Here is a 26,679-nt window from a genome sequence, read left to right as displayed (position 1 = left end):
CCTAAGTACTAACTAAGTATTGTATGTTTCAGTTGAATTTTCTAAATTTCATTAAACAATTATACGTATGATGACTTTGCATATGAATCTTTACTTGGATATAGATTACAATGATTCAATTATCATAAAGTACATTGACACAGGTTACAATGATTCAATTATCATAAGGTACATGTACATAAGGTTACAATGATTCAATTATCATAAAGTACATATACATAAGTTACATTTTTTTTAAATATCATATAAATCTACTGCACATTATGATCAGTACCTGGACCACCTCCCTGTCGGCATCTACTACGACTGTGTCCCTCAGCCTCACATTGCCTACATCGCCTCGGACGACGTAACATCCGTGTGTCCATCTCATTCAAGAAGCGCGTCATCCTGGGGCAACCTTTGGAAACGCGTCTCAGATACGGATTCGGTACGAATCAAGGACCATTGTAAGAAGGCCACGTAGTTGGATTCCCGAGTGGCCTAAACCTAGCCCGATAAACGCGTCTAACTTGGTCCATCTTAAAAACATCATGCACATACACCTGCCAATCTAGTCGTTGATTTGCACAACATGCAAACACATGCCGGCAAGGAATCCGGTCCACCTGGAACTCACCACAGTCACATCGTTGACGACGGAGGTCAACAGCATACTCCACTCCACTTGGCATCTCGCGTACTTCAAAGACCTCATTCTGCCTGTCGAAACAATTAACCTGAATGTTTCTTGATGCAAGTTGATTTGCATGAATTTTGGAGGTCACATACTCAGAAAAAACATGGCCAGCATTGATCCGAGCCTCCGCCTCATCTCTTTTCCGTGTGAACAACTCATTAAGTCTGTAGAATGTTACTTTCACAAGTGCAGTGATGGGGAGATTGCGTGCACCTTTCAAGACTGAGTTGATGCATTCCACTAGATTAGTCGTCATGTGACTCCATCGGTAACCACCATTGAATGTCAACGCATACTGTTCACGGGGTATACGGTCTAACCAGTTAGTGTACGCCTCGCCCCGCTCTCACAAACGCTGGTACCACACTTCATACTCGCGAACCATCCTCGAATATCTTGCACAATATCAGATACCAGACAAAAGATAAGGTTCACGAAGTTTATATTTATCGCAGGTATGTTAATAACGAACTTTGAAGAACTTAATGTTACCTATATTGACGACAAGCTTTTGAAGGTACAGTGCCTTGAATTTTCTAAGAAAGTTCGACTCTATATGCCTGATGCAAAACATGTGAAAAGTTCTAGGAGATGACCAAGCTCCGTTACTGCGTTCCACAGCTGCATTTATGGACTCATGTCGGTCCGATATAAGTCCGACACCATCCCGAGTCACAACATGTTGACACAGGTTACTAAGAAAAAAGTGCCACGCATTAGAAGTCTCTCCCTCGACAATAGCAAATGTAATCGGGACGATATTGTTGTTACCATCCTGGGAAACGGCCACTAACAAGCAACCCTTATACTTTCCGTATAAGTGAGTCCCGTCCACCTGTACAACTGGCTTACAATGTCTGAATGCTCTAATGCAGGGATAATAGCTCCAGAAGACTCGATGTAATACCCGGAAATCAGTTACCAAGTCATCCCCTTGATATGCAGGCATAGTCTCAAAATGTACGACAGCTGATGGCTCCTTATGACACATGGCCTCGAACCATATGGGCAACGCTTCGTACGATGCTTCCCAACCTTCAAATATTTTCTCAACTGACTTTTGCTTAGCCAACCAAGCTTTCCGATAACTGATGGTGTAGTTGAACTTCGACTGCACTTCAGCAATAACTGATTTTACCTTTAACGAGGGGTCAACCTTAATCAACGGCTTTATGGCTTTTGCAATTGTATTTGAATCCAGCTTCGAATGATCCTGAGAAATGGTTGTTCTGGTACAAGTGTGACTGTCGTTGTACCTCCTAATAACCCAACAGTACTTTCTGTTGATCATGCTAACTCTGATAAGCCAATCACACCCTGACCCGTACTGTGTACACTTCGCATAAAATGTCAACGGCTCCGACTCGTACACACGGTAGTCTACACTTCTTCGGAGGGTATACTCATTCATTGCCTTAATAATAGCTTCCCTAGAACTGAATTCCATCCCACGGCAAATTCACCATCTGCGACAAAAGGAACTTCTGCCAGGACGGTAGCCATACCATAAGTATTTAATAAACGATTGTGTAATGACCAAAATTAAAAGTAAATCAATACTGACAACATCAATAATGATATAAATAAGTTTTACATTACGTTATTATCTCAATCTCAATAAAATAAAAACACAAACACATTAATACATACTGTTAATTAATACAAATTATCTAAATAACTAAAAATAAATACTAATCGCCTAAATAACCAAAAATATATACTATAACAAATACTCATTAATAAACCCTAATTAACTAAATAACTAAATAAACACAAATTAACTAAATCACTAAAAATAAATAGTAATCGCCTAAATAACTAAAAACAAATACTATCACAATACTAATGAATTAACCCTAATTAACTAAATATCTAAATTAATACAAATTAACTAAATAACTAAAAATAAATACCAATACCCTAAATAACTTCATAAATACCATAATAAATACTTATTAATAAATTCTAATTAACTAAATAACTAAATAAATACAAACTAACTAAATAACTAAAAATAAATACCAATTGCCTAAATAATTTCATAAATACTATAATAAATACTATAACAAATACTTATTAATAAATCCTAATTAACTAAATAACTAAATAACTAAATAAATACAAACTAACTAAATAACTAAAATAAATACCAATCGCCTAAATAATTTCATAAATACTATAATAAATACTTATTAATAAATCCTAATTAACTAAATAACTAAATAAATACAATTTAACTAAATAACTAAAAATAAATACCAATTGCCTAAATAACTTCATAAATACTATAATAAATACTTATTAATAAATTCTAATTAATTAAATAACTAAATAAATACTAATTATTTTAAAATATTTTTATCTTAAACTTGACTAAATAAACTCTTTTACAAATAATAGATTGAGTACTTGCACTCATATAGTCTGGAAACTCTGGAGCATGCATAGTTTCCAAATCCAAAACTCGCATGAAAGATGGCTCCTCAAATGGCACCTCGTTCACGAGTGCATTTGCCACGTCTGTCACATTCGGAGCCACAGTGTCGTCACCTTACTCTTCATCTCCGTCTGGACCAACAACTTCGTAATTGCTTTCGAACTCTTCCTCACTATCACTATTATAGTCTTTCCGTAAAATATTTTGGTCGGCCTCAGATTGTTTGAATTCAATGTATAACTCGATGAACGAGATTTGAGCACGACTTTTAATATACATTGAAAACATCTCCTGCATGCTCGCCTCATCCGTTATATATTTGGTCTGAAATTGAATGAATCCACCAAATACTGGTACAGGATATCTGTATAAAATACATGATATTTTTCTTAACATCTCCGAATCTATCTTCTCACAAATCACGCCTTTAAACTCTTCGAACGAAATTGTGAAGGGAATAACAACATCTAACGGATCTTCACAAACAAATTTTACTCCTTCAGGCGTTTGCAACAAAATCTGACCAAAATAATACACTTTCAAAAGGACTCTATCATCCATTCCTTTCACTCACTTAAACAAAAACAGAAATTTCACCATCAACTTTTTTTTTCCAACCCAAGTAAACAGACACCAGACCCAGAGAAAGAAGAAGAGAAGTCGAACAAGATGAAGAAACTTGGATCTGGTCGGCTGTCTGCGGTTCGCACACCTTCACAAGTATATATATACACACACAACTCGGACCAACCGAGTTGTTTAACCTAATTCAAAAATACTATATAATAATGAAAACGGACCGTCCGATTTCATTTACTGTAAATTAAAAAAAATAGTCCTCATGCACAACTCGGACCCAGCGACTAGTAGAACCAAATTCGAAAAACAAATCAACGGAAAAAATGGACCATTCGATTTGATCACGAAGATATCGCACGGTCCGATTTTGTTTAAGTGAATTTCGTATCCTTCAAACAAAACGGACCCTCCAATTTGCATACAAAATTTTAAAAACAAAGAATTCAAAAAGTCCGATTTCTTCACACCAAATCTGACCAAAAAGCTGTCCACAAATTGGTATAGTATCCCATCTTCCATGACCCAGCACAACACCTTCACCTCTTTCATAATCAAAAAAATAAGTCTAATTATAAACGGTTAAAATATTTTTATCCATCAAACATTAAAAATGTATCCGATCCTTAATTATCTAAGATATGTCCTTCGCTTAATCTGAGAGAATAATTCGTTAACTAAAAGTTAACAAATGTTACTTTAAGATAATCCTTCGCAATGGTACAAGAGTTACAGATAACCATTGAACAAAATTTCAGTTTCCAGAATAATTGAATCTGATATCAAACCATATAATAATGTTCTATGATTCACGATCTTGAGTCATGCCATGGAAAACAAAGCCAAGTGAAGCGATCATGCTTTATAGATAAAACTTGAAAAACATATATAGGACTAAAAAGAAAGATTCAAATACAAAACGGTAGAGAAAATAAAACATAACCATACATTAAATAAAAGGTATGCTTAGTTGTCTTCGTGTGAAGTTGATAATTGAGAATCATTAGATAATAATTTAATCAAATATATCGAATCATTTAACGATTCTCAATTAACGACTTCACATAAAAACAACTGTACATGAGTTTTTGTCTTAAATTAAATCAGCTAGCACCAGATTCACCACCGTGGCCATGGCCATGGCCATTTCCATCACCACCACCACCGTCGGCGGCGGTCACTGCAACAGCATCTCCGTGAGAATCAGGAACCGCTGCTGCTTCTGTTTTTGAAGCTTGACCACCTTTGATGATGTTTCCCTTGTCAGCATCATCTTCCACCTCGTTTTCCTTATTCTTTGGCCCTCTGATGCAGAAACAAAAGCCATTGAACTTCATGGTTGACGACACAAGTAAGAAGCTAAGTGATGAAGGATTAAGGAGTATAAGGGAAACAGAAAAGAAATAAAGTAGACCACACTGCCAGCTTACATTTGCTGTTTAATTTTTTTTTTCTTTTATAGCAGAACGATCAAGGATGACTAATGAGAATGATTGATAGGTACTATAATTGTTTTAATTATTATTATTTTTATGTTTTTTGCTTTTCATGGTCGAAAAAGTCACCCGGACTAAACGGACATTGATTGAATTTTGCTCTCGAGTGAATATTTCATTCGATTCCTGACAATTACTTCGAAAGAACAACGAGGTCTCTAAGAAAAAAAACATCCAATTCAGCTTTTGATATTTTTTTTTGGAATTGATTAGTCCCTGTGTCAAAAAAATAACATTGATTTTTTTTTTACACAAAGGTCGCGTTGTCCTTTCGAAGTAATTATCAGGAATCGGGTTGAATTTTTTTTATCAAGAGTCTCGTTATCTTTCGAAGTAATTGTCAGGACTGTTTTGAATTTTTCTCTAACAAATAAAGGCATTCATAGGTCTAATCTATATATATATATATCCATTCTATATTATTAATATCGCATTCTTTCGATTAATAACATCATTGACATGGGATTTAAAAAAATTTGTCCATTGAGACAAAATATACATAATATAAAAATAATTTTTATAATTAAAATTTGTTATTGTAAAATATAATTAATTTTTAAAATTTTAACTAATAAATTAAAACACGCACTAAAATAATAATTTAAATAATAACATATAATATAGAATTTTATTTTATTAATATAATTTAAATATAATTAATTATTTATTGAGATAAATATTATATTTTTTAATATTTAATTTGACTGAAATAAATAAATTAATTTTATTTTAATTTGTATTAATTTTTTGTCTTATGTATTTTGATTAATGCTTTTAAAAGTATTATAATTAATTATTTATTTAATTTGATTGAAATAAATATTAAATTATTTAATATTTTGTTTGACTACGTTACTATAACTCATCAATCATATTAGTTATTTAATTTGATTGAAATAAATAAATTAATTTTGTTTTAATTTATATTAATTTTTTCGTCATATATATTTTGAAAAGGATTTTAGTTTCTGCAACTATTTAGAAGTGATACTTAGCACTATTACCTAAACCATCAATAAACAATCGTTTAATGTTTATTATCCAGTAGCAAGGTCCATCTTTTCATTTTTCTTAATAAGTGAAGGCTTGCTTGAAATTTAAAAATAATTAAAATATATTATGTCTTACCAAAAAAAAAGTCAAGAATCAAATAAAATCTTTAGCTTAGTATAATATATACTTCTATGAATAAAAAAGTATGGTATTAGTATAATTTACCTTTCTAAATTTGTAATAAACAGAAAAAATGGGAAAGACAGACATATGGCAGAAAATTAAGTAAGTAGTACCTAATCGTAAGGAGAGGGAATAAAATTTTATAGGTGAATTTTCTGTGTAAAAAAAATTTATCGTGTATCTATTATAAATCTACCATTTTTCTAATAACCATCATAATAGTTATAAATAGGATTGGAATAATACTATTTAACCTCGGGGTCTTACCCCAAAAAAAGTGTATATGCTACAGAAATATTGCTTTAATTTGAGATTCTTCTTTTACATGTTGGTCCTAATATTTTACAGAGATTCGATGCCTGTTTCTAACGAGGCAGGTAAAAATCCATTTTGGCTTAATTTTTAATCAATGCAAACCATAATAAATAAATACATATGCTTGCAAGATTGAGATGATGCATTATTTGGGTAAACCACAAAAAGATAAACCTGAATTATTTCATTGTCGATAAAAATATTTTTAAATTTTATTATCGACAAAAATACTATTAAATTATTTAAAAATAAGACAAAAATATTTATTCATGAATTGAGATGTTTTATGTTAAAAGAAAAGAGTAATGTGTAAAGTACAAAAAAAATGTTTTTGTTAATGGAGTAGGTCTAATCACAACTGAATATTTTTGGTATATTTTTAAATTATTTGAAGATATTTTTGTTAATAACAAAATTTAAGAATATTTTTATCAGCTCTAAATTAATTTGAGTGCATTTTTTATGATTTAACCCACGTTATTTTATTTCATGGGTTTAATACTTCGGTTGCTTAAAGAATCAAGAAATTCTGCGTGTATATATATATAATATAACAGAAAAAGCTATGATTGATGACGTGATATTGGTCTCTATATGACGATAAAGAACCACTGAATCTTATAATAAAGAAAAAGAATCAAGAAAATTTATATATCAAAATAAGTATGAAAAAAAAAAGTATTATTTATAATGCCAAATTGGTCTCTATACTAAGTGCACCGGGTTTTCAAACAATGGTTATTCTAACTTTTAAGAATAGTAATTAATATGCAGAAACGATGAGTCGTACGGTAGAAGGTTAGTATTATTTATATAAAAAATGCGTTGTGTGTAATCGAAACGCCCCCAAATTTAATTCATGAGAATTAATTGTTCTACTCAAGAAAGTGATAGTGCTTTGATTCTACTATACAAAATGAAATGGTACAAAGAATGGGCGTTCTAGTGTTCTGCAAATTCATGTTTGAGTTTAACAAAGGCTTCACATGCTGAGTGTATAACAAAATTGCTCATATTGAAACCATCTTGCTTCTTTTCTATTAAACTAAATATTAATGATGGTGAAAAAAAATAATAAGAATCTGTCAACCATACAAATACACGTCTTCAAGGCTTCACAATTGCAACCAGAATATTATCATCCCGTTAACTCCTCATTGCCATCACTGTACAGCCAACGATCTGTCTTGCTTCATTTTCACAAGATTGCTTTGAATGTTGCGAAGAACTGGCCCATAGCTGCAACATATCAATTACATTAATTTTGATGCAATAAACTTAATACTAGAGCGAACAAGTGTGCGCATCATAGAGAGAAAATATGGATAGAACTTTACAAGCGTGTAATGCCATCGTATGCTTGTTTGACTTGTTCGAGTTGTGCAGAAAGCCGCATGACTTCTGCTGATAGTGCCTCTGCTCTACTCTGTTCTTTTACAAGTGCACCCTGCCACATGAACAAAAAGGTGCAAAAGAATAATGTGTAGATGACAAATTGTCAAAGCAGCACAGAGAGATCTCAACAAGTTTTCCATAAGGAAAAAATCAGACTGTTCTTAAGATCTAATGTGGCAGTTTATTTAGACATCGGATGTGTAACACATGGGACCCATCAAGCCAACATGAAGAGACAACACAGACTAAGGAACAAATATGCTATGCATAAGGTAAGTACTTTACCTTCACAGATGCCATCTCAGCCGTGGTTGCCGAGGAACCAATCTCATGAGCCTTGCCCTGGAAGCCCGTGGCCTGTTCCATTCTTAATTTATCTAGAATCCCACGAAGCTCTTCATTTTGCTTAAGACACTCCAGTACCTGCATCATCACATGTCAGCAGACAATTTACCCAAAGAAGCAAAATTCTTTACAGCCTGAAACTATCATATTTGTTTGTAAAATCAGAAACCCCAAAAAACGATCTAAAAATTAAACATGACACAAAACAGGGCAGCTTGTTACCTGGTTTTCCCATCTCGCTGCAGCTCCAACTGCCTCTTGATATGAATTTGAGAGATTAGAATTCTCCTCAAAAAGTCTCTCTATTTCAGTGGATTGAGAATCAATCTGCCAACATGATGTTCAAAACAATCGTGAGACAAAATGGAATATAGACAGCAAAGTACCTAATAAAATGTAGATATACCTCCAGTAGAAGTTTCTGCCTACTGCTTTCCAACCTTTCAATGGCTAATGCCATATCATGCAACTGCCTTTCAAGTTTTTGCTTGTCTTCCTGATAGACAGGAAATTGAAACAACATTAGACCAAACTAACTCAAATCAGCTCACAGATGTCAAGAAATTAATTCACTGAATAATCCATGATAAAGAAGTTTATCTCACCATAGATAATGGCTTGTTAGCTACTACTTTATCTGAGACTTCTGCATTGCACAAGCCAGGGTCAATGACATGTTATAGTGCATCAAATCTACTAGATGAAATGTCAACTCAAATGTGAGAATTAGAACCAAATGCTGAGTCCATAGAAATTCTTGCTAGTAAATATGCAGTCATTTGTACAAAGAATAGTTGAAACGAAACAATCATGGGCTATGAATATACATCAGTTTGAAGTCCAAATACCATACAACACCACTAACAGCAGTAATAAACAAAGAATCAACTGATATATGAAAAGCATAGTGCTTCCACTAATCTCTTCAATGGCTTCAAAGGTCTTGAATTCAGATCCAAGGATGGCATAAACATAAAAGAAGAGCAACTAGTTACATACATGAACGGCATCATGGTTTGTTTAATTAAGCTTTTAAAATTTGGGTCTTGATAACAAGTGCTCCAAGGGCATTAGTTAAGGACACCACAAATACGAAATTTTAATATGCATTGAATGCATTGATAATATATATGTGAAGAGTCAAAACTCGCTATTAAGCTTTTAAATTTATAACCAACGCCCTTAGGGCATTCTTTAGCTAAATCCTTAAAAATTGACTGTAACTTGTGCAGGAGTGTTGATGAAAAGAACCTGAAGCTTCTCTAGACATGGAGTTGAGTTTCTCTTCCAACTCCTGCTTTTCGGATGTCAATGCTACAATGCGGGTTTGTTCTTTTGCCAATTGTTCCTGCTCCTGGTGCCTCAGCATTGTCTCTCGCTATAGATTTTAATCACCATCGGTATTCAGAAAGCAACCCAAACAGAAAAAACGACGTCACAATTGGTAAAAGGCTTATATCATAACATCACCTGCAACTGTAATCTTAAGCCAGCTAACTCCTTTTCCAATATTTGAAGTTGATCTGGAGGAGGACCAAGTGGTGAAATTGCATTAACTGGACTTGTCATTGATTGCTGCTGAATTGAGTTCAATTCAGCTCTCAATGCAGCTGCATCTTCCTCAGCCTATAACAAGAGCAAACAAGAGTTTATAATAAAAAATTTACCAGCATTGCACGGATTTCATCTAAAATAAAGCAACCATACACGATATTGCTCATCTTCTGCTTCCTTCAAACGCTTCTTCAGGGTACGAAGTTGTGCTGAAAGGTCCTCCTGCACTAATATGCATGATGTCATATAGATAGTGAAAGATAAAAAATAAGGAGCAACTAGGGGACATGAATACATCATGTGAGTGTAGTTACCCGTGCAACAACTGCAGCATCTTTCTCCATTGCAACATCCTTGAGAGCTCTCCTGAGAGATGGCACTGTATTTTGCTCCTGCATGAATCAGATTAAATCTCAAAACTACAATGCACGTGTTGAAAAGCAAAAGTGCAAAGCTATTCCAATTTCGCGAGGCAGTAATATTTATAATCAGATTTGTAACTCCAACCCAAAAAGAAGAAAACAGAAATTCAACAACTTTCTTTTGTTTACCAGATCATTCAATTGCTTGCGCATTGTGTCGTTATCGATTTCCACCGTTTGAAGCTGCAATAATTGACAGATTAGAAATACAATCAGCCTAGTTTGTTAACTTCTAATCTTTCATTGGCTTCAAATAAACAAGTAACATATATATATATATTAAGGTTCACCTTGAAAGTTATTTTCTTGTTTTCTTCCTCCAACACTGTATTCTTCTTTTGCAGGTCTTTTAGTTGAGATAATACCGCACTAATGTCTGTCTATATAATTTTAAACGCACAGAAAAAAGGAAGGAGGGTTTCAATACCAAATCAGATAATTCATTGTGTAAAGGCATAAACAAAATAGACATGGTATCAAATAGCATGCTTAACACGTAACCTCAGACAATCTATTGGCGCTCTCAGACTTTGTCATTCCCGCAAGTTCTGAATCCAGAAAGGAAAAGGAAAAGGAAAATCGTGTTCATTGCAGGAACCGATACTGCATATTAGAAATCGTGGAAGATATTAAATGGATAGTATTCTAACCGGAGCTTCTAGGAATCTGGCTCAGATCTGGCCCCGAAGATGTCTTGCTCAATCTCTCCGCCGCCCTCTTCTGACGAATTTCCTCCAGCTGAGACCAATCAATCATTCAATGCAAACGAAAACTCAGACATGGATAAACCATCACGTATCGAATAAAAGAAAATCATCACCAAAAAAAAAATCAATATGATAAACGTGGTGATGGAGAAAGGCGAGGGAAGAGAGAGTTGATTGATACCGTTCGTCGACCAAGAGATGCATGGCGCGAATCCATGCTCAGCAATTTTCAGTTTCAGATGGCGACGGCGATTGCTATTGCTATGTCCCTCTGCAATTTCACCGCCCCCTAGTTTTCTTTTTCTTTTCCCTTTCCTTCTCCGTCGAGTGACCGGTTTGTATTCGAATAACAATAATGTTGAACCAAAACTGAATAATAACGTCTGGGTGGTGTAGTTGGTTATCACGCTAGTCTCACACACTAGAGGTCCCCGGTTCGAACCCGGGCTCAGACATTTTTTTACTTTTGTTGGGCTTATCCTTTTTTTTTTTGTAGTAAATGGGCCTACCAACTAAATGCTTGTCTTTTTAAGTGCTTGTCTTTTGTTGGGCTTTTTTTTTGTAGTAAATGGCCTACTAACTAAGTGCTTGTTTGGAGTCATTATCTTAATTAAAAAAAAAAATTTTCAATAAAAAATATCTCTTTTTATTTTTTAGCGTAATTAGCAAATTTCTAGTAGTAAAAATAAAAGTACTATAAAAATAAAAAAATATCTTTTTTAAGAAGCTGAAATTTACATCTTTTTTTAAAAGATCTTTTTCCTTAAAAAAATATTTTTTATTTAATAAATAAACAAAAAAATATTTTTATATTATTATACTCAAACATAATGCTTGTTTGGGCCCCATTATCTTGATAAAAAAAAATTTTTAAAGAAATTTTTTTTTATTTGTTAGCGTATTTGGTAAATTTCTAGTAGTAAAAGTAAAAGTATTAGAAAAATAAAAAAACATCTTTTTTAAAAAGTTGTAATTTACATCTTTTTTTAAAATATTTTTTTTCTTTAAAAAAATATATTTTTCATGTAATAAATAAATAAATAAATACTTTTATATTATTATACCCAAATATAATTGATATATAAAAAAATATTTTTATATGAGATATCCAAACATAAAATCACTCTTATTTTTATATAAGATCTTTTAATAAAAGATAATTCAAAAAAAAATTTTAAAACTCACCCAAACAAACTCATAATTAATAAATAAAAATATTTTTTTCATAAAATATCTAAATATAAAATTACTTTTATTTTTACATAAAAAAAAAAAAAACTCAAAAAACATCATTCTTATAAGATCACCAAACAAGCCCTAAGCCCAGAAGACCCTTACGCGTGTGCCTGCGTGAAGTTTCATTTGAGAGTCAAAACTCGGAAGCGATCGTTGGTGGTTTGTTTGCACTTTGCAAGGCGAGGTGGTATTGGTGCGAGGGAGAATCGAAAATCGCAAGATGAGGAAGGAAGACACAGTGAAGCTGATTAGCGCTGAGGGTTTCGAATTCGTTGTTGATAAGGAAGCTGCTATGGTTTCACAGACCATACACAACATGCTTACCTCTCCAGGTTGCTCTTATTTCCATCCTTGTTAATAATTCTTCCACTTGCGCTGTAAAATTAGGGTTCCGCTCATTTCACTCTTCTGATCGTATTGATAGGGAGTTTCGCTGAGAGGCAGCACGGCGAGGTTACCTTCCCTGAGATCAGCACCACCATTCTCGAGAAGATTTGCCAGTATTTTTACTGGCATCTCCAATTCGCGAGGTATTTGCTCCTTTTTTCAGAGGCATGTGTTCGTGACTTCATGAAATTTAATGTGAATTCTGTTGTATGAGAGTTTTTCGTGAATTTTGTGGTAGTGTATCCGAAGCTACCTATATTCGAAAATTTTGTATATGCTATGGATTTTTAGATCTGTGATCCTTGGTTTTATCGTTGAAAAATGTCAACGCAGGGTTTTGGGGGGAAATTTGTGTCGTTAGGGAAATTCAAATTATTAACACTCCCTTTACATGGCCAGCTAAACTGTGATTTTGTTGTCCTGGTTCTAGTAGGGCATTTGATTTTTGCTTGGTGCCTACCATTGTGTGATCCTTCTATTAAGTAGGATGGATTCTCGATGAGCAAGGAGGTTTTTACTCTGTTTAACTATTTGATTCTAAAAAGCGGCCGTTTGTGTTTCACTTCTACTTCTTAGGTTTCAGACTGGATTCTTCATGTATTAGAGTCTGGGATTTTGCTGAATTCAGTGCTCCATCAAAGAGATATTGTTTTACATGGTCTTATGTATCATGTGGTTGCGCTTTTCATTGTGTGCACTTCTTTTATCATTTTACTTTCTCTTGTCATCCGTTTCAAATGTTTGAATACTACTGGACAGCTTGAAAATTCGAAATACTACTGAAAAATCGCAATGCTAATTGAGTTGGCCCCTTTTTTCTATCTGATGTTTTGGCCCCCTTCCCCCCTTCTCTAATCTAACCATCATCAATGTTAGTCTTTCTTATGTGTTGCAATGTAAGCTATACTTTCCTTTAGGAAGTAATTGAAAGCTCTGTAGCTCTGATCTGAAATCTCTTAATTCATGCGATGTTATTTTCATAAAAAAATAGTTCTATTGACTTGAATAGTGAAAATCTTGCTGTTGTTAGTGGGAAAGAGACAGAGTTTCCTATTGAACCTGAATTAACTTTGGAGCTAATGATGGCTGCCAATTACCTCCATACATGAGCATTTCCTAGGGGTAGTAGCTCTCCATTCTCATTGTAAGCCTTCATTATTCTCTTGGATTTAACAAGTTTATTATCTATAGTGATTATTTTTGTTGACTTAGCGTTTGTTTTTGGTGTTTTTATATCCACTGTGTCATTCATGCAGATGGAGCTGTTTCTCAGAAGAGCTTTCATAAAGATGTGACTGTATAATTTGCTGCCATTGGAGACTGTATCTTTGCAGGAACATAGTATTATGTAATATGTGTAATCTAATGGTCATAGGACTCAGCTTGAAAAAGTTGCATATGAGAGTGGCTGTTAGATGCTTACTGTCGATGATGCCATTATGTGTACATGAACTGATTCAATGAAAGTGTTGATTTAAAGTGAGCATTACTATCTCAAAATAATAGGAAAATCATGCCTTTCTTATTCTCAGTTAGGTCCTCCATATGACCACCCAAAGAAAACATTGCTATCCGAATATGGTAAAGAAATTCACTAGCGTCTTTCGCGATTCAAACATGTGGTGGACACTCCCTTGCTTAATGCATAACAAAGGCGTGGAGTCTGAAGTGGTTGAAAATGAAAGGGAACTTGTCACCCTTGATCTGAAAATATTTGTCCATTCCCTATTCCATTGAACCAAGACAAAAGCATCTGAATATTTTTTCCTTCTCCCCATGACACAAGAATATGTTGAAAAATGTCATTATTCTGTCGACATATTAAGTAATTGAAAACCCAACTTTGGTGTAACTCTGTTTTCAATTTCCCTTTCATTTTTCACCTATGTTGCGAACACTTTGCTGGGTACTGTTGTCCTAATCATATTATCAGTTTCTTATACTTTTTTTTTCCCTCCTCCTCCTTTTAGGATCTAATTGTTTTTTAGATGCGTAAAATCCTCCCAAGTTTCTCATTCTCGCAATTCTCTACCGATATTTATAGGTAGAATCATGGTAAAGTCTTCATTATCTGATACTGTCCTATTGTATGGTGCCTTACTCCCTAGGCAAGAATTTAACGTAGATATGTTTTAAGGAAAACTCAATACAGAATTAATTCTTGTGCAGCCCCTCTTGCAACTTCACAACTTGCAAAGGGAACTAACACGATTGCACTATATCATATAACCATGCATGTGGATTTGTTAATAAACAAAGAATAATTTGTTTTGACTACAGAAAAACAGATACTTTCCAAACAAGAAGAAGCTGCTTCTTTTTTCCCACTTTTTCAATTAACTGACTGTTAATATTGACAAAAATGGTCATCATTGTTTGCACTTGAAATGCAAAGAAAAAGCCGTTCATATGCAGCCACCATCTTGGTGGCAGTGAACAATTTCAAACCTCTTTGACGAGCAACCTGACCTTTATTGTGTAGAACTTCCTTTCCATCCACCCATGATTCATACACAGCCTTCTTTAGAGCATTCACTGTTGGTGAAAATGTATAACCCATTTCACCGCCAACAATCACAGACCCCACAATGCTTGCAAGCCTTGTAGCCATTACTGGTTTCCCACTCAGCATAGCTTCTATCAAAGTGTGATCCAAACCCTGTGCTCTCAAAGTGGGGTTGACAAATAAGTCAATAGCATTATAGAATGAGGCCAATTCAGATTGTTCAAGAGGCCCCAGAACCACTACATTTTCCCCAAGTCCTCTGTACCTTGCTGCCCAAGGACCATCACCTGCAACCATAATGATGCTACTCTCTTGGAATGTGCTGTTTTCTACCATTATCTGCTTCAAAGCTTCAAGCATCAAAGGGTGTCCCTTATCCTTCACTAATCTCCCAGCCAGTCCTATCACCAGTGATTTAGAATCCGGAATGCCATGCCTCTTTTTGAACTCCTTCCCTATCGAAATATCCGGCCTGAAAACATCTTCGTCCACGCCATTCAGTATTATGTGCACCCTTTCTTCCGGGATCATGTAGACCCTCTTTAGGATATCTCCTGCATGATCACTGGTGGCGACGTGGTGAGCATAATTTGGGAAGAATTTCACTTCCTCAACAACCTTGGTAACTCTTTCAGCCAATGCATTTGCCTTTGATTCTTGGGGGCTTCTTAGAAGTTCTTGAATGATGTCGGAATGAATAGTCTCGTACGCAATACCATGCCAACTAACAGCCAATTTAGTGACATTGCGCGATCTAGTGTACCTAAGGCCAACACTTTCAGTATGAACAATGTCAAATGGTGATCCTGTTTTGTTCTGTTCCTGAAACTGTTCCCAAACTAAAGCTTGGTCAAGGTAACCACCTGGTGTTGGTTTTGAGAAGTGAAAGTACAAGTTTCCAAGTTCAGATTTCGGGATAATAGAGGAACCTGGTGAAGTGGTGAATATGTGAAGTTCATGGCCTCTTTTTGCAAGAGCAATGTGGAGAGTCATAGCATGGCGTTCGAGCCCTCCGGCATGAGATCCCTGAGGCCATTTCTTGACAAAGAGTGCAATCTTGAGAAGCTTTGAAGGTGGCTTTGATGAGAAGATAAGGTGGTTCCATGCAAAAGGGTATGAAAGGAGGTTGATGATGGTTTGGTTTTGCTTTTCTTCTGTTACTCTTAGATGGTATGGTGAGAAATAATAGCAGTGGCTCCACGAGTGGAATATGATGACAGAACAGAAAGAAAGGGTGAAAAGGATGTAACAGATATGTCGAAAGCTGAACATGGAATTAGAAGCTCTAATTTCCTTTGCCATGAACATATCTGAAAATGAGATGAGAGTGAGACCACTCATATGGTAGCTTTAAGGGTGATGATATTTCTTTAATAATTAGTTTTGAAAACACGCAAAGGGTAGCAGACATAAACACATGGTCTCAACTCTCAACGCTAATTTTGCTTCACCAAAATCTCGTACATCGGTGTAGTTTTAATTAATTCACCGAACCCATGAAGTGCAAAAATAGAGAAATGTAAAAACTCGCCGTTGCCGGGGATCGAACCCGGGTCGTCCGCGTGACAGGCGGAAATACTCACCACTATACTACAACGACTTTGATGCTAATCCAGTTGGTAATTATGTTAATTTCTATAAATATTTTCATAGTCTTTCCAATTGAAGAAAGTATAAATCCACTTACAAATGATCAACCATTACTATTTTCATGGTATTTTAGTTTCACTCAACATCAATAAGACTTGGATAGCAAATAACACCAACTTTTTCTTTGGTTGTCCATAATATTCTTAACTTGATAGATTAAGGATTAATCTGTATATATTATATAATATATAATATAATTAAGAATATAAAAATTTTTATATTCTAATAAAAAAAAATTTAATATAATAATCAAAGAAACACTTTTTAAGTTAATAAATAATTTAAATAATAATAAATAGAAAATTTTTCAAACATAAAAATCTATTTCATTTTTATGGAATATTCGAGCAGAAATAGATCCCTTTTTATTAGAAAACAAAAAAGCTATCGAATGAATCGTTGTACATTTTAAATTTGAATTAAGAATTTGACAAAAAATTTAAGTGGTTATTAACAAAATAACTATTTTTTGATAGTCCTATATAAAATTATGTATTAGAAATTGAAATAAAGAAAAAGGAAAGATTAAAAATGCGAGATCTTAAAACATATCTCTTCGTGGTACTAGTGGTAAGTACTCTATGGTTCGGAGCTTTAGCGGGTCTATTGATCGAAATCAATCGTTTTTTTCCGGATGCATTGATATTCTATTTTTTTAATTATAGTTATTGTCGCAAGAAGGGGTGAAGAGGATTCAAAATCGAAAAAAATATCAAAAATTCCTCCTATTTTTTTTTTAGAATTCGAATCGAATAGAATAAGTTAGAAAAGAGAAAGAATAAAAGAAAAGGTGGATTTGGCATTCGCGAAACTCGAAATCTGGTACAGACTTCAAGCGAATCTGAGCTCTATTTAAGAGTCTACTGTTTATTAATGGATTGTTGCATGCATATGGCAGAATTTGAACTCACAGCACTTGTTTAAACGAAAGAGTGAATTGACCACTGGACCAAATCAAGTTGATTAAGTAATACCAAATTTAGTAGGCAAAAATAGAAATATACAAACTCATCATGTATTAATTAATAGTTCACCTGATTACAATGCGTCATTGAAGGCGAAGGATTGAAGGACATGATACACATAATCTTTTATAAATTATAAATCGTATTATTTCATTAGCTCATAGCAAATTTTATATATTGACTACTATTGAAGATATGAATTATTAAACTTATCCAGACATAAGCTCATAGTTTCCTATTATATATTTGCGTGCGATTTGGTGTCTATGCATTCTATTATATATGATTTCTGGTGTGTGGTTGCCATAATGAAACGCAATACTCTCCCACGTTTGAAGAGGCAACACTATTACTTGTTGTTCTATCTTCTTTAATTTCTTGCAAAGAAAATAATGACCTGCAATACTACACCAAATCAACTGAAAGTATTATTATTCAGGGAATAAAAAACAAAAACAAAACATATAGACAATAGCATAAATAAATAAATTAGTTAATAGAGGGGGAGGGGGTGTGATCAATTTGTTGGAAGTGGTTAGCATGTAATGTAAATCAACTATGTTTTTTTTTTTTTATCAAAGAAAGAAGATTCGAATCCGCAATCTCTTAATTGAGCATGGAAAGATTATGTCATTTGAGTTATAACTCATTGGCGTAAATCAACTATGTTAGGTATATACTAAAATAATTATCAGTATAAAATATATATATTAAAAATAAATTAAATTATATGTTTATATACGAATAAAATAATATATAATTTTGATGATTAATTTTAATGTTTAAATAATATTTTTAAATGTCAATGGAGGCAGGTTGGGTTGTAGGCTTGTAGCAAGTTCAACGAATGGCTGGTGACTGGTGAGTAATATTAATACAGGTGGATAAATATACCGTCCAACTACTAAACCCAACATATATCAAACTAAAAAATGGCTTGCTAATTAACATATTATCTTTGACAGTGATATTGATTTGAGGTCTGAATATGAAAATCCATGCTAGACAAATTATATCTTTCAATAAAATCTCTAATATTTATCTTTCTATAAAACCGCATCTGTTCATCAAAAGGAATTAGTTATAACAAGATAATAATTTTGGATTCACGTCGTAAATACTATATCGAGAAACTAACAAAGTGACAGATAATTTTACAAATAAGGTATGTTTTTAAGATTTGAGGCTTCATGTGTACTTCAAGGTTATTCTAACCCTATTTTTGTTTAAAAAAAATTGATCGAGTTTACAGAAAAAAAAATTGTTATATACACATCAAAAATTAACTATTTAACCACTCATCATTTATTTATGTATAAATATATATTTTAATTTATTTTTAATATATATTTTATACGAATAAAATAATTGAACAATTAATTTTTGATGTATAGATTATAGATAGATGGATTTTACATTCTTATCCCATATTCAAACAACAAATTATAAAAACACTAGTTGTCATTTTTAAAGATTTATTATTATTAAATTAATTTAAATATTTATTTTTATATGCCAATTGTTTAAAAAATTAAGAGAATTACTTATTTTTTATTTTTTCTCTTCTCTAAAAATTGAATAAAAAATAATATTTAAAAAATACTTAATTACACCGAAAAAATTAATGTTTGCAAATATTTTATATACATCTTTTAAAAAAAATAATAGAAAATTATTAAAATTTATTATTTTTTATTATCAGTTAACTATTAATGTTTAAAAATATAAAATAAAATATATTAAAAATTACTAAACTAAAGTAATTAAATTGATGATTAAGTAGTTGTCAAAAACAATAAATTTTGACAACTTCTAATGTTTCTTGAGCTATTAAGAAGAATGTTAGGGGTTAGTAATTTTGGTGTTTTGTAATCATCAATTGTCTATTAATAGTATTTTTAATGGTGTGAGATTACATCTAATAGTGAGAGATCACTCACTTTTATTTTAATAGTTAAGTGCTGACAAAAAAACATAAAAATTGCTGGCCCTAAATTTTTCCGATCTATTAATCCATCACTTTATAAACCCTCCGATGAAATTCATATATGAGGGTGGTTGATATATATTCCGGTTGCAAACATTTTAAAAAGCATGGCATCACCTGACTCCTCTCATTGATTTAGCCAAGTCTCCGTTTTTGGTTTCAACTAGTCTCTTCTCAAACACCCCACTTTTCTAAACCAATTAAATAGGCACGTCTCACTGTCTGACTAACCTCACCCCAAAACAGAGCACACACTATGTAATCATTATACCCTGCTTCTCCTTCTTCTCCTTTTTCTCCTTCTCCATCATCAACTTCATCTCCTTTTAGTCAGTTGTGATTATTATTATTATGGCTGCTGATGACACTTCACTACCTTCTCAACATCATCAACAACAACAACAACATCTTCTTTCTCCAAACCTGCCACCAGAGGAATTTCACCATAAGGAAGATGATCTCATCGCGGAACTAACTCACCACATGGATCGCTTCTTGCTTCAAGATCATCATCACGATGATCATCATGACAAATACGATTTCTCATCACAACTTGTATTCTTCTTCCTCCTCTCTCTCTCTTGTTGTTTTTTCAGTTTTCATTTTAACAACTTCCTCTCCTCTTTTTAAAGTCATGGGACTTGATGGCTTCACCGCAATCAACTCTCTGGTCACCTTTGCCATCTGAAGCTTCCTCTCAAGAACCCTCGCCGCCACCTACACCCAAGGGACTCTGCTCCTACCAATCTCTCATCCACGAACAAATCAGAGCCATTGAAGTAAGATCGTCACACCTCATAACGCTTCTTCTAATTTCATTAATTTCGTTGCTAACTTAATTCCTATGTGATTATAATGAACAGTTGTCACGGTTAAAGCAGGAGCAGGTTCTTTCATTGAAGCAGAAACTGATGAGTGAATCCGAGGACAGAGAACAAAATCACGACGACTCTTTGTGTCAGCAGCAGAAAGGTAAAGGTGGTGGTGGCGGCGGCCTTGGAAGGAGGATTCGTCCGCCTCCACGGCCAGCTCCTCTGCTTCTGCAGCAGCAATGTGGTGGAGGCATGAGGGCACTCTTCCTTGGTAGTTCCGCTTCAAGAGGTGGCACCGGAGTTTTCTTGCCTCGTGCCGCCACCGCCACCACTCCCCCACCACATTCAACCGCCAAACAAGGTAATAATAATACGAAAATGCTTGATAACTAAAGAAAATCAGCAAAATACAATCATAATTTATCTTATTTAATATTTATTAATTATTATAATAATTAATTAATATTAAATAAAATAAATTTTAACTATTTTTTTTTTATTTTCTACTTAATATTATCCATCTCATCATCTATCACTTTTATCTTTTGAGAAATTTCATGTAAGTAAATGGTTTTGACTTTTGACTTTTAACACAGATTAAACTAGAACTAATATAAAATGTGTGGTTTAAGTTTCTTTCTTTCTTTTTCTTTTGTATAGTTATCAAATTTAATAGTTATTACTTATTAGTATAAAATTCAATGTAATTATGATTTATGGAGTAGTGATAATTATGTATCATGAGATGTGTGTGAGTGCAGTGCGCCAGTGCGTAGAAACTTAATGTATATTGATTTTTAAAAATATTCTATCCGTATTAAATATCAGTTATTAAATGAATTAAATATATATTAAAATACAAAATATAAAATATATGAATTAAATAATATATGTATTTTTATTTTTTTATTAAAATTTTTTTTATGATTATTTTATTTTATAAATTTGGTGAAGATAGATCTGGTTCATTCACTTTGGGATTCTGTGTCCTTTCCCACAGTGTTGTGTCGGTTTCCTTGTTGTTGAACAAGTTGGTTAGTGAAATGGAATATGAACAAGAACCATTCCTCTTTTTTTAAAAATATTCCAATAAATTGTGTAATCTAGGAACTAAAGTGGCTTTTATCTTCAAAAGATTTCATCCTAGTTTCATCCCCCAAAAACCTATGAGAGAGGGGAAGATCTATAATATAGTGTGGGAAATTGCCACTTTGCATGATAATAGTGACCAAATATTCTTTTAATGGAGTTTGAACTAACATGCTTGATTCTTCCCTGATTTCCTTTCGGCAAAAGTAGATGCTCTACTAATAGCAAAACTCATTACTTTACGTCATTTAATTTGTTGAGCCATAATCATAGAAACAAACAAGTACAACAGTAACTCACAGCTAATCTAAATAAACACACATTAATGAATAATAAGAAAAAAAAATGTTTTTGCCCAAAAAAAAAAATCTAGATTCCTCTTATCACAACAAATAATTGATTTAATAATTAATTTTAAGTATATATATAAAAGAGTAAATGCCCTTTTCGGTCTCTAATTATTTGTTCGATGGACTTCCCACCCCTTAAGAAATCTAAATACCCAAATCGGTCCCTATCTAGTTTGATATATGTACGTTCCAGTCCTTGGCTAGGAACCGAAAAGGATATTTACTCAAAGTAAATAGGGACTGGAACATACATATATTAAAGTAGATAGGGATCGATTTGGGTGTTTAGATTTCTTAGGGGTGAAAAGTTTATCGGATAAATAGTTAGAGATCGGAAAGGACATTTACTCTATAATATAATTAAAAATTTTATTATTCTGTGTCTTAAGTATATAAGTTAATTATACTATACAAAAAATATTTTAATGTTATTTATTATTTTTATATATTGAAAATATAAAAAAAATTTATTTTACAATAAATATTATTAAACTAATTTTTTTTTATGGTATGTTTAATTTATGTCCTTAGGACACACAGTAGCAAAATCCTATAATTAATCATAGAATTTCTAATTAATACTTCATTACCATTACTAGTATCATGTTAGTTGCAAATCTTAATTACATGAAAATTGAATTAAGTTTTGTGTTAGCAGGTAAAGGTTGCTCCACAGTTCTGATACCTGCGAGAGTGGTACAAGCTTTGCAACAACACTTTGACCAAATGGCTGCCACAGCTGGACCCAAAGCTGCTGCGTTTCCTCCTCTCCATGGTATCCTACCCTAATTATCAAGCTACCATTTTCTTCTATATGCTTAATTAATTAATTTCCAACTGTCTAATAATTAATACTAAGTTATAATATTTATATCAGCTCAACTGTGTACTTTGATTTGCATGCAAGTTATTGGTAATCACTATAAAAAGACAAATACAGCCGTATCCTTTAATATAGGGTGTTCCTATATCCATGGTATGCTTAATTAATGGCAGATAGCAATATTTCATGTCCCCATTTATTGCCCCTTTGTTTTTGGGTGCTGGAGAAATCATTTCATTTGACTAATAACAGCACAAGAAGAATGTTAAAAGAGTAATAAAATTTATTATTTTTTGTTAGTAATTAATTATTAATATTAAAAATAGGGGAGTGCTAGGGGAACAATGAAAATTTTGAACAACATGAACAACCACCAATCAAATGAAAATACACTATACTCTAATTTAATGCTACTAATTAAATTTACTCTTTTAACCCTATTAATTCACATTGTTTACACATTGTTCAAAAATCTTGTTTGTTACCTATACTTTTCCTTAAAAATATAGGTTAAAAATATATTATTAAATTATTAGATTAAAGAATAAATTTGGGTTGATCGAGTAGTCAACTCATTCGTCCAATTCAAATCCACAACAGATTAATCTTTGATCTGTCGATTTAAAAAATACTGTAGACAACAAAAAAAATTATTCAACTAAAGACAAAAAATAATAAACAAAAATCATAAATTCTACTGATTTTTTAGATTTTTCATAATATAATACTGTAATGGAATTAAATATAATATTATTTGTATGATTTTGCAGATGTTCTAGTGAATACTAATAGGGATGGCATGTATTCACTTGAGAAGCGGCAATCACGGAAAGCACCGATCCAGAATGATATGATTCTGCCTCAAGAGTGGACGTATTAACACTTCACAGAGGCACATTCACATGCACTTCTTTAGCACATAGGAAAATAATGATAACAATAATAAATAATCTTAATCATAAAATTATGCAAGGAAAAGGAACTGTCCTTGAGGAGGGAATCTTTTCTCAGATGCATTGTGGGACTAGGAATGATCAATAATACATACGGATTTTTATAATAATATATTTTGTTTTAGGTAGGGTATAAGGTACTCAAGAGCCGTGACACACAAGAATACAAAAAATGTGTAAAATAATAAAGGGTATTTTACTTGTTTGGCTAAGCAATTAAGCTGCGGTGTTGACTCTCAGCGGAGGATGTCTTTTTTTTAAAATCCTTTGTAGAAAATAAATAAATAAATAAATAATAATTCAGCTCAAGTTGTGGCAGGAGTTTCCTTCATCTTGTTATTTAATTAATTTGCTTTCCTTTTCCGCAGGCCATCATATACGTATATTATATGATGCAAGTATATGTGTTGGTAGCATATTATTATTTTTGGATTATTATTCATTCATAGTTAACCAAGGTTCTTCTTAATTATACACTCTGGCGTCAGGAATCAAGTTGGGAGTTTGGGGGTTTTTAGATTCCAGAATCTGGAATATGGAAAACACGTCAACCTAATCGGACAAATTATTTTGTTGTGCTTTTATCATCATTATTTCTCTTTCTTTGACTAGCGTAGCATAGAATAGAATAAGATAAGGAAAGAAAACAATTTGATATCTTTTTCATGTTTTTTGTTTTGTTAATTATTTTTAATATATCATTTTTCATAACATAAATGAATGAATCCAAGTAAATAAATGGGGGTAAGTAATGAAAGTTTGGGTGTTGAAGTGAGGGGTTAGTTGGTGATGATGTTGAAATGTGTGCATGTGGTGTGTGGGGTCATGAGGTGGCAGATTCCTTCCCTTTCCTTTATTTTATTTGGTCAAACCTTCAAATATTTAGAGAGAAATGTTATGTTGCCTATTATTTTGTACTAAGTTATTAAAAAATATAAATAAAAAGTATTTAATAAATTTTACATCATTTATTTTTTATTTTAAATATTTTATTTTTTACTTTAAAAAAGAAATTAGACAATTTAAGCACTATAATAAAGACACTATCAAATTTACCATATTTATATCTCCAAATGTATGTATTTGCTAATTGTTAATTGTAGACTTTCATAGGGGATATAGGTAGTGCTATCCCAATTGCATCTGCTATAGTGCCATACCCCAGTAGTTAATAAAGAAAAGAAAAAGAATAAAAAAACAACAATGAAATTAAAAATTAATTATAAAATTATTTATTTGTATAAAATATATTAAAATATAAAATATATAATAAAAATAAATTAAATATATAATGATTAATTTTATAATTAATTTTTAATATGAATATAATATTTTTTAAATTAATTATTTATATAAAATATTTAAATATAAAATATATATTAAAAATAAATTAATAATATTTATATTTATATATTTATTGACAAATATATAGTAATTAATTTTTTTTGTTTACGTAAAATTTGGATGATGTTCCACCTGACTTTTTTTTGTAACATTAACCAAAGCTCATCCTCATCCACCACCCACAATAATTCTAGGCCTCGACACATACAATTCTCTTTTATGCATAACAACTTATTTATACACCAGTGGGCTCTTATTTTTCTTTTACGGGTTTTGGTCAGAAAAAAAAGCATGCGCTCTTAGCCCAAATAAGTTTTTCACACATGTCCCACCATTTTTCATACGGCTCCACTAGAAAGACAATAAAAAATCTGAATAATGTGGACAACCGGCTGAAAATTCGGCCCAATAAAATTAAAAAAAAAATATTTCACTCAAATTACTCAATCAAAAAATCCAATTAAGTAATTCAAAAATGAGTAAAGTATTATTTTTGTCCCCAACGTTTGGGGTAAGTCTCAAAGTTGTCCCTAACGTTTCAAAATTGACTCAATGCTGTCCTGCCGTTAGAGATCCGTTAATAGAATTGACGGTGGGACAAAATTGAAACAATTTTAAAACGTTAGGGACTTAAATAGGACGAAAACGTTGGGGACAAAAATGATACATAAAAATAATTTTTAATTCAATTTTGTCTTTCAATAATATCAATTTTTTACTGTACATAGTATTCAATTATTTTTTAACTACATTTAAGTAAATTACACTTAATCACATTATTTTTATCTTAAAATAAAATTATTTTTTTATAATTTTAAAGAATTTTGATACATTAGAGATAAAAGATATAATTTATATTTTATTGTATATATATATTTTTTTCTTTTCCGCAAGTTTATATACTAATCATTCTACAAATATTCCATGATAACTAAAAATCTTTAAGAGTAAAATTATAAAAAAAATTAATTTATTTAGAATGAAAGTAATATGATTAAGTATAATTTACTTAGATGTGATTAAAAAATAATTGAATACTGTGTATAGTAAAAAATTGATATTATTGAAGGATAAAATTAAAATTTATTTCTATGTAATGTTTTTGTCCCCAACGTTTTCGTTCTCTTTAAGTCCCTAACGTTTCAAAATCATCTCAATTTTGTCCTGCCGTCAATTCTGTTAACGGATCCCTAACGACAGGACAACATTGAGTCGATTTTGAAACGTTAGGGACTTAAATAGCACTAGGGACAACTTTGGAACTTACCCCAAATATTGGGGACAAAACGATATTTACTCTTCAAAAATTTTAACCATCTATTATACCTTACTTTACCAAAGCACAAGTTTCTCCCCCAAGTTCTCTACTGTCGCCCCGCCGTCACTTCCCCTATCGTCGCCACCGAGATCCTCCTTACTGTTGCTAGTTCGTTAACAAGGACCCTCATTGGCATTTAAGAATAACCATCCACTTA

The 26,679-nt window shown here is 32.3% G+C and overlaps 5 protein-coding genes and 2 non-coding genes across 10 annotated transcripts; 3 read left to right on the top strand and 4 right to left on the bottom strand.

The window, feature by feature from the left end:
* Positions 1–437: 437 nt before the first annotated feature.
* On the bottom strand, positions 438–2,126 carry LOC112772664 (uncharacterized). The gene is made up of 3 exons (XM_025817635.1): positions 1,715–2,126; positions 1,152–1,612; positions 438–974 (listed from the first exon to the last, which is right to left on the bottom strand). Exons 1-3 carry the CDS (start codon positions 2,124–2,126, stop codon positions 438–440), a joined length of 1,410 nt encoding a protein of 469 aa, XP_025673420.1.
* Positions 2,127–7,549: 5,423 nt separating this feature from the next.
* On the bottom strand, positions 7,550–11,475 carry LOC112770674 (uncharacterized). The gene is made up of 15 exons (XM_025815016.3): positions 11,284–11,475; positions 11,046–11,133; positions 10,897–10,943; positions 10,686–10,775; positions 10,525–10,578; positions 10,288–10,365; positions 10,127–10,195; positions 9,890–10,045; positions 9,671–9,797; positions 9,025–9,065; positions 8,826–8,915; positions 8,642–8,746; positions 8,360–8,497; positions 8,017–8,126; positions 7,550–7,918 (listed from the first exon to the last, which is right to left on the bottom strand). Exons 1-15 carry the CDS (start codon positions 11,317–11,319, stop codon positions 7,843–7,845), a joined length of 1,305 nt encoding a protein of 434 aa, XP_025670801.1. The 5' UTR covers positions 11,320–11,475; the 3' UTR covers positions 7,550–7,842.
* An 8-nt stretch (positions 11,476–11,483) lies between these two features.
* On the top strand, positions 11,484–11,557 carry TRNAV-CAC (transfer RNA valine (anticodon CAC)). Its single transcript has one exon. It is a non-coding gene; the product is annotated as a tRNA-Val (tRNA).
* A 772-nt stretch (positions 11,558–12,329) lies between these two features.
* Positions 12,330–14,211, top strand: LOC112770673 (uncharacterized). Its single transcript, XM_025815014.2, has 4 exons — positions 12,330–12,670; positions 12,763–12,868; positions 13,756–13,869; positions 13,982–14,211. Exons 1-3 carry the CDS (start codon positions 12,559–12,561, stop codon positions 13,832–13,834), a joined length of 297 nt encoding a protein of 98 aa, XP_025670799.1. The 5' UTR covers positions 12,330–12,558; the 3' UTR covers positions 13,835–13,869; positions 13,982–14,211.
* A 647-nt stretch (positions 14,212–14,858) lies between these two features.
* LOC112768997 (uncharacterized) lies at positions 14,859–16,657 on the bottom strand. The gene has a single exon (XM_025813382.3). It carries the CDS (start codon positions 16,570–16,572, stop codon positions 15,073–15,075), a length of 1,500 nt encoding a protein of 499 aa, XP_025669167.1. The 5' UTR covers positions 16,573–16,657; the 3' UTR covers positions 14,859–15,072.
* Positions 16,658–16,759: 102 nt separating this feature from the next.
* On the bottom strand, positions 16,760–16,831 carry TRNAD-GUC (transfer RNA aspartic acid (anticodon GUC)). Its single transcript has one exon. It is a non-coding gene; the product is annotated as a tRNA-Asp (tRNA).
* A 3,065-nt stretch (positions 16,832–19,896) lies between these two features.
* On the top strand, positions 19,897–24,169 carry LOC112771886 (uncharacterized). Of its 4 annotated transcripts, none has more exons than XM_025816722.2 (5): positions 19,897–20,388; positions 20,466–20,612; positions 20,715–21,006; positions 22,743–22,859; positions 23,678–24,169. In XM_025816722.2, exons 1-5 carry the CDS (start codon positions 20,185–20,187, stop codon positions 23,785–23,787), a joined length of 870 nt encoding a protein of 289 aa, XP_025672507.1. In that variant the 5' UTR covers positions 19,897–20,184; the 3' UTR covers positions 23,788–24,169. The 4 variants fall into 4 exon arrangements, with proteins under 4 accessions (XP_025672507.1, XP_025672506.1, XP_025672504.1 ...); XM_025816721.2 differs by having other exon boundaries at positions 22,740–22,859; XM_025816719.2 differs by having other exon boundaries at positions 20,697–21,006.
* The last annotated feature ends 2,510 nt before the right edge of the window (positions 24,170–26,679 follow it).

Source organism: Arachis hypogaea, chromosome 18, assembly GCF_003086295.3.
Source record: "Arachis hypogaea cultivar Tifrunner chromosome 18, arahy.Tifrunner.gnm2.J5K5, whole genome shotgun sequence".
Lineage (NCBI taxonomy): Eukaryota > Viridiplantae > Streptophyta > Magnoliopsida > Fabales > Fabaceae > Arachis > Arachis hypogaea.
The sequence above is the reverse complement of the archived record's forward strand: the minus strand, read 5'-3'. Positions and strand labels throughout refer to the sequence as shown.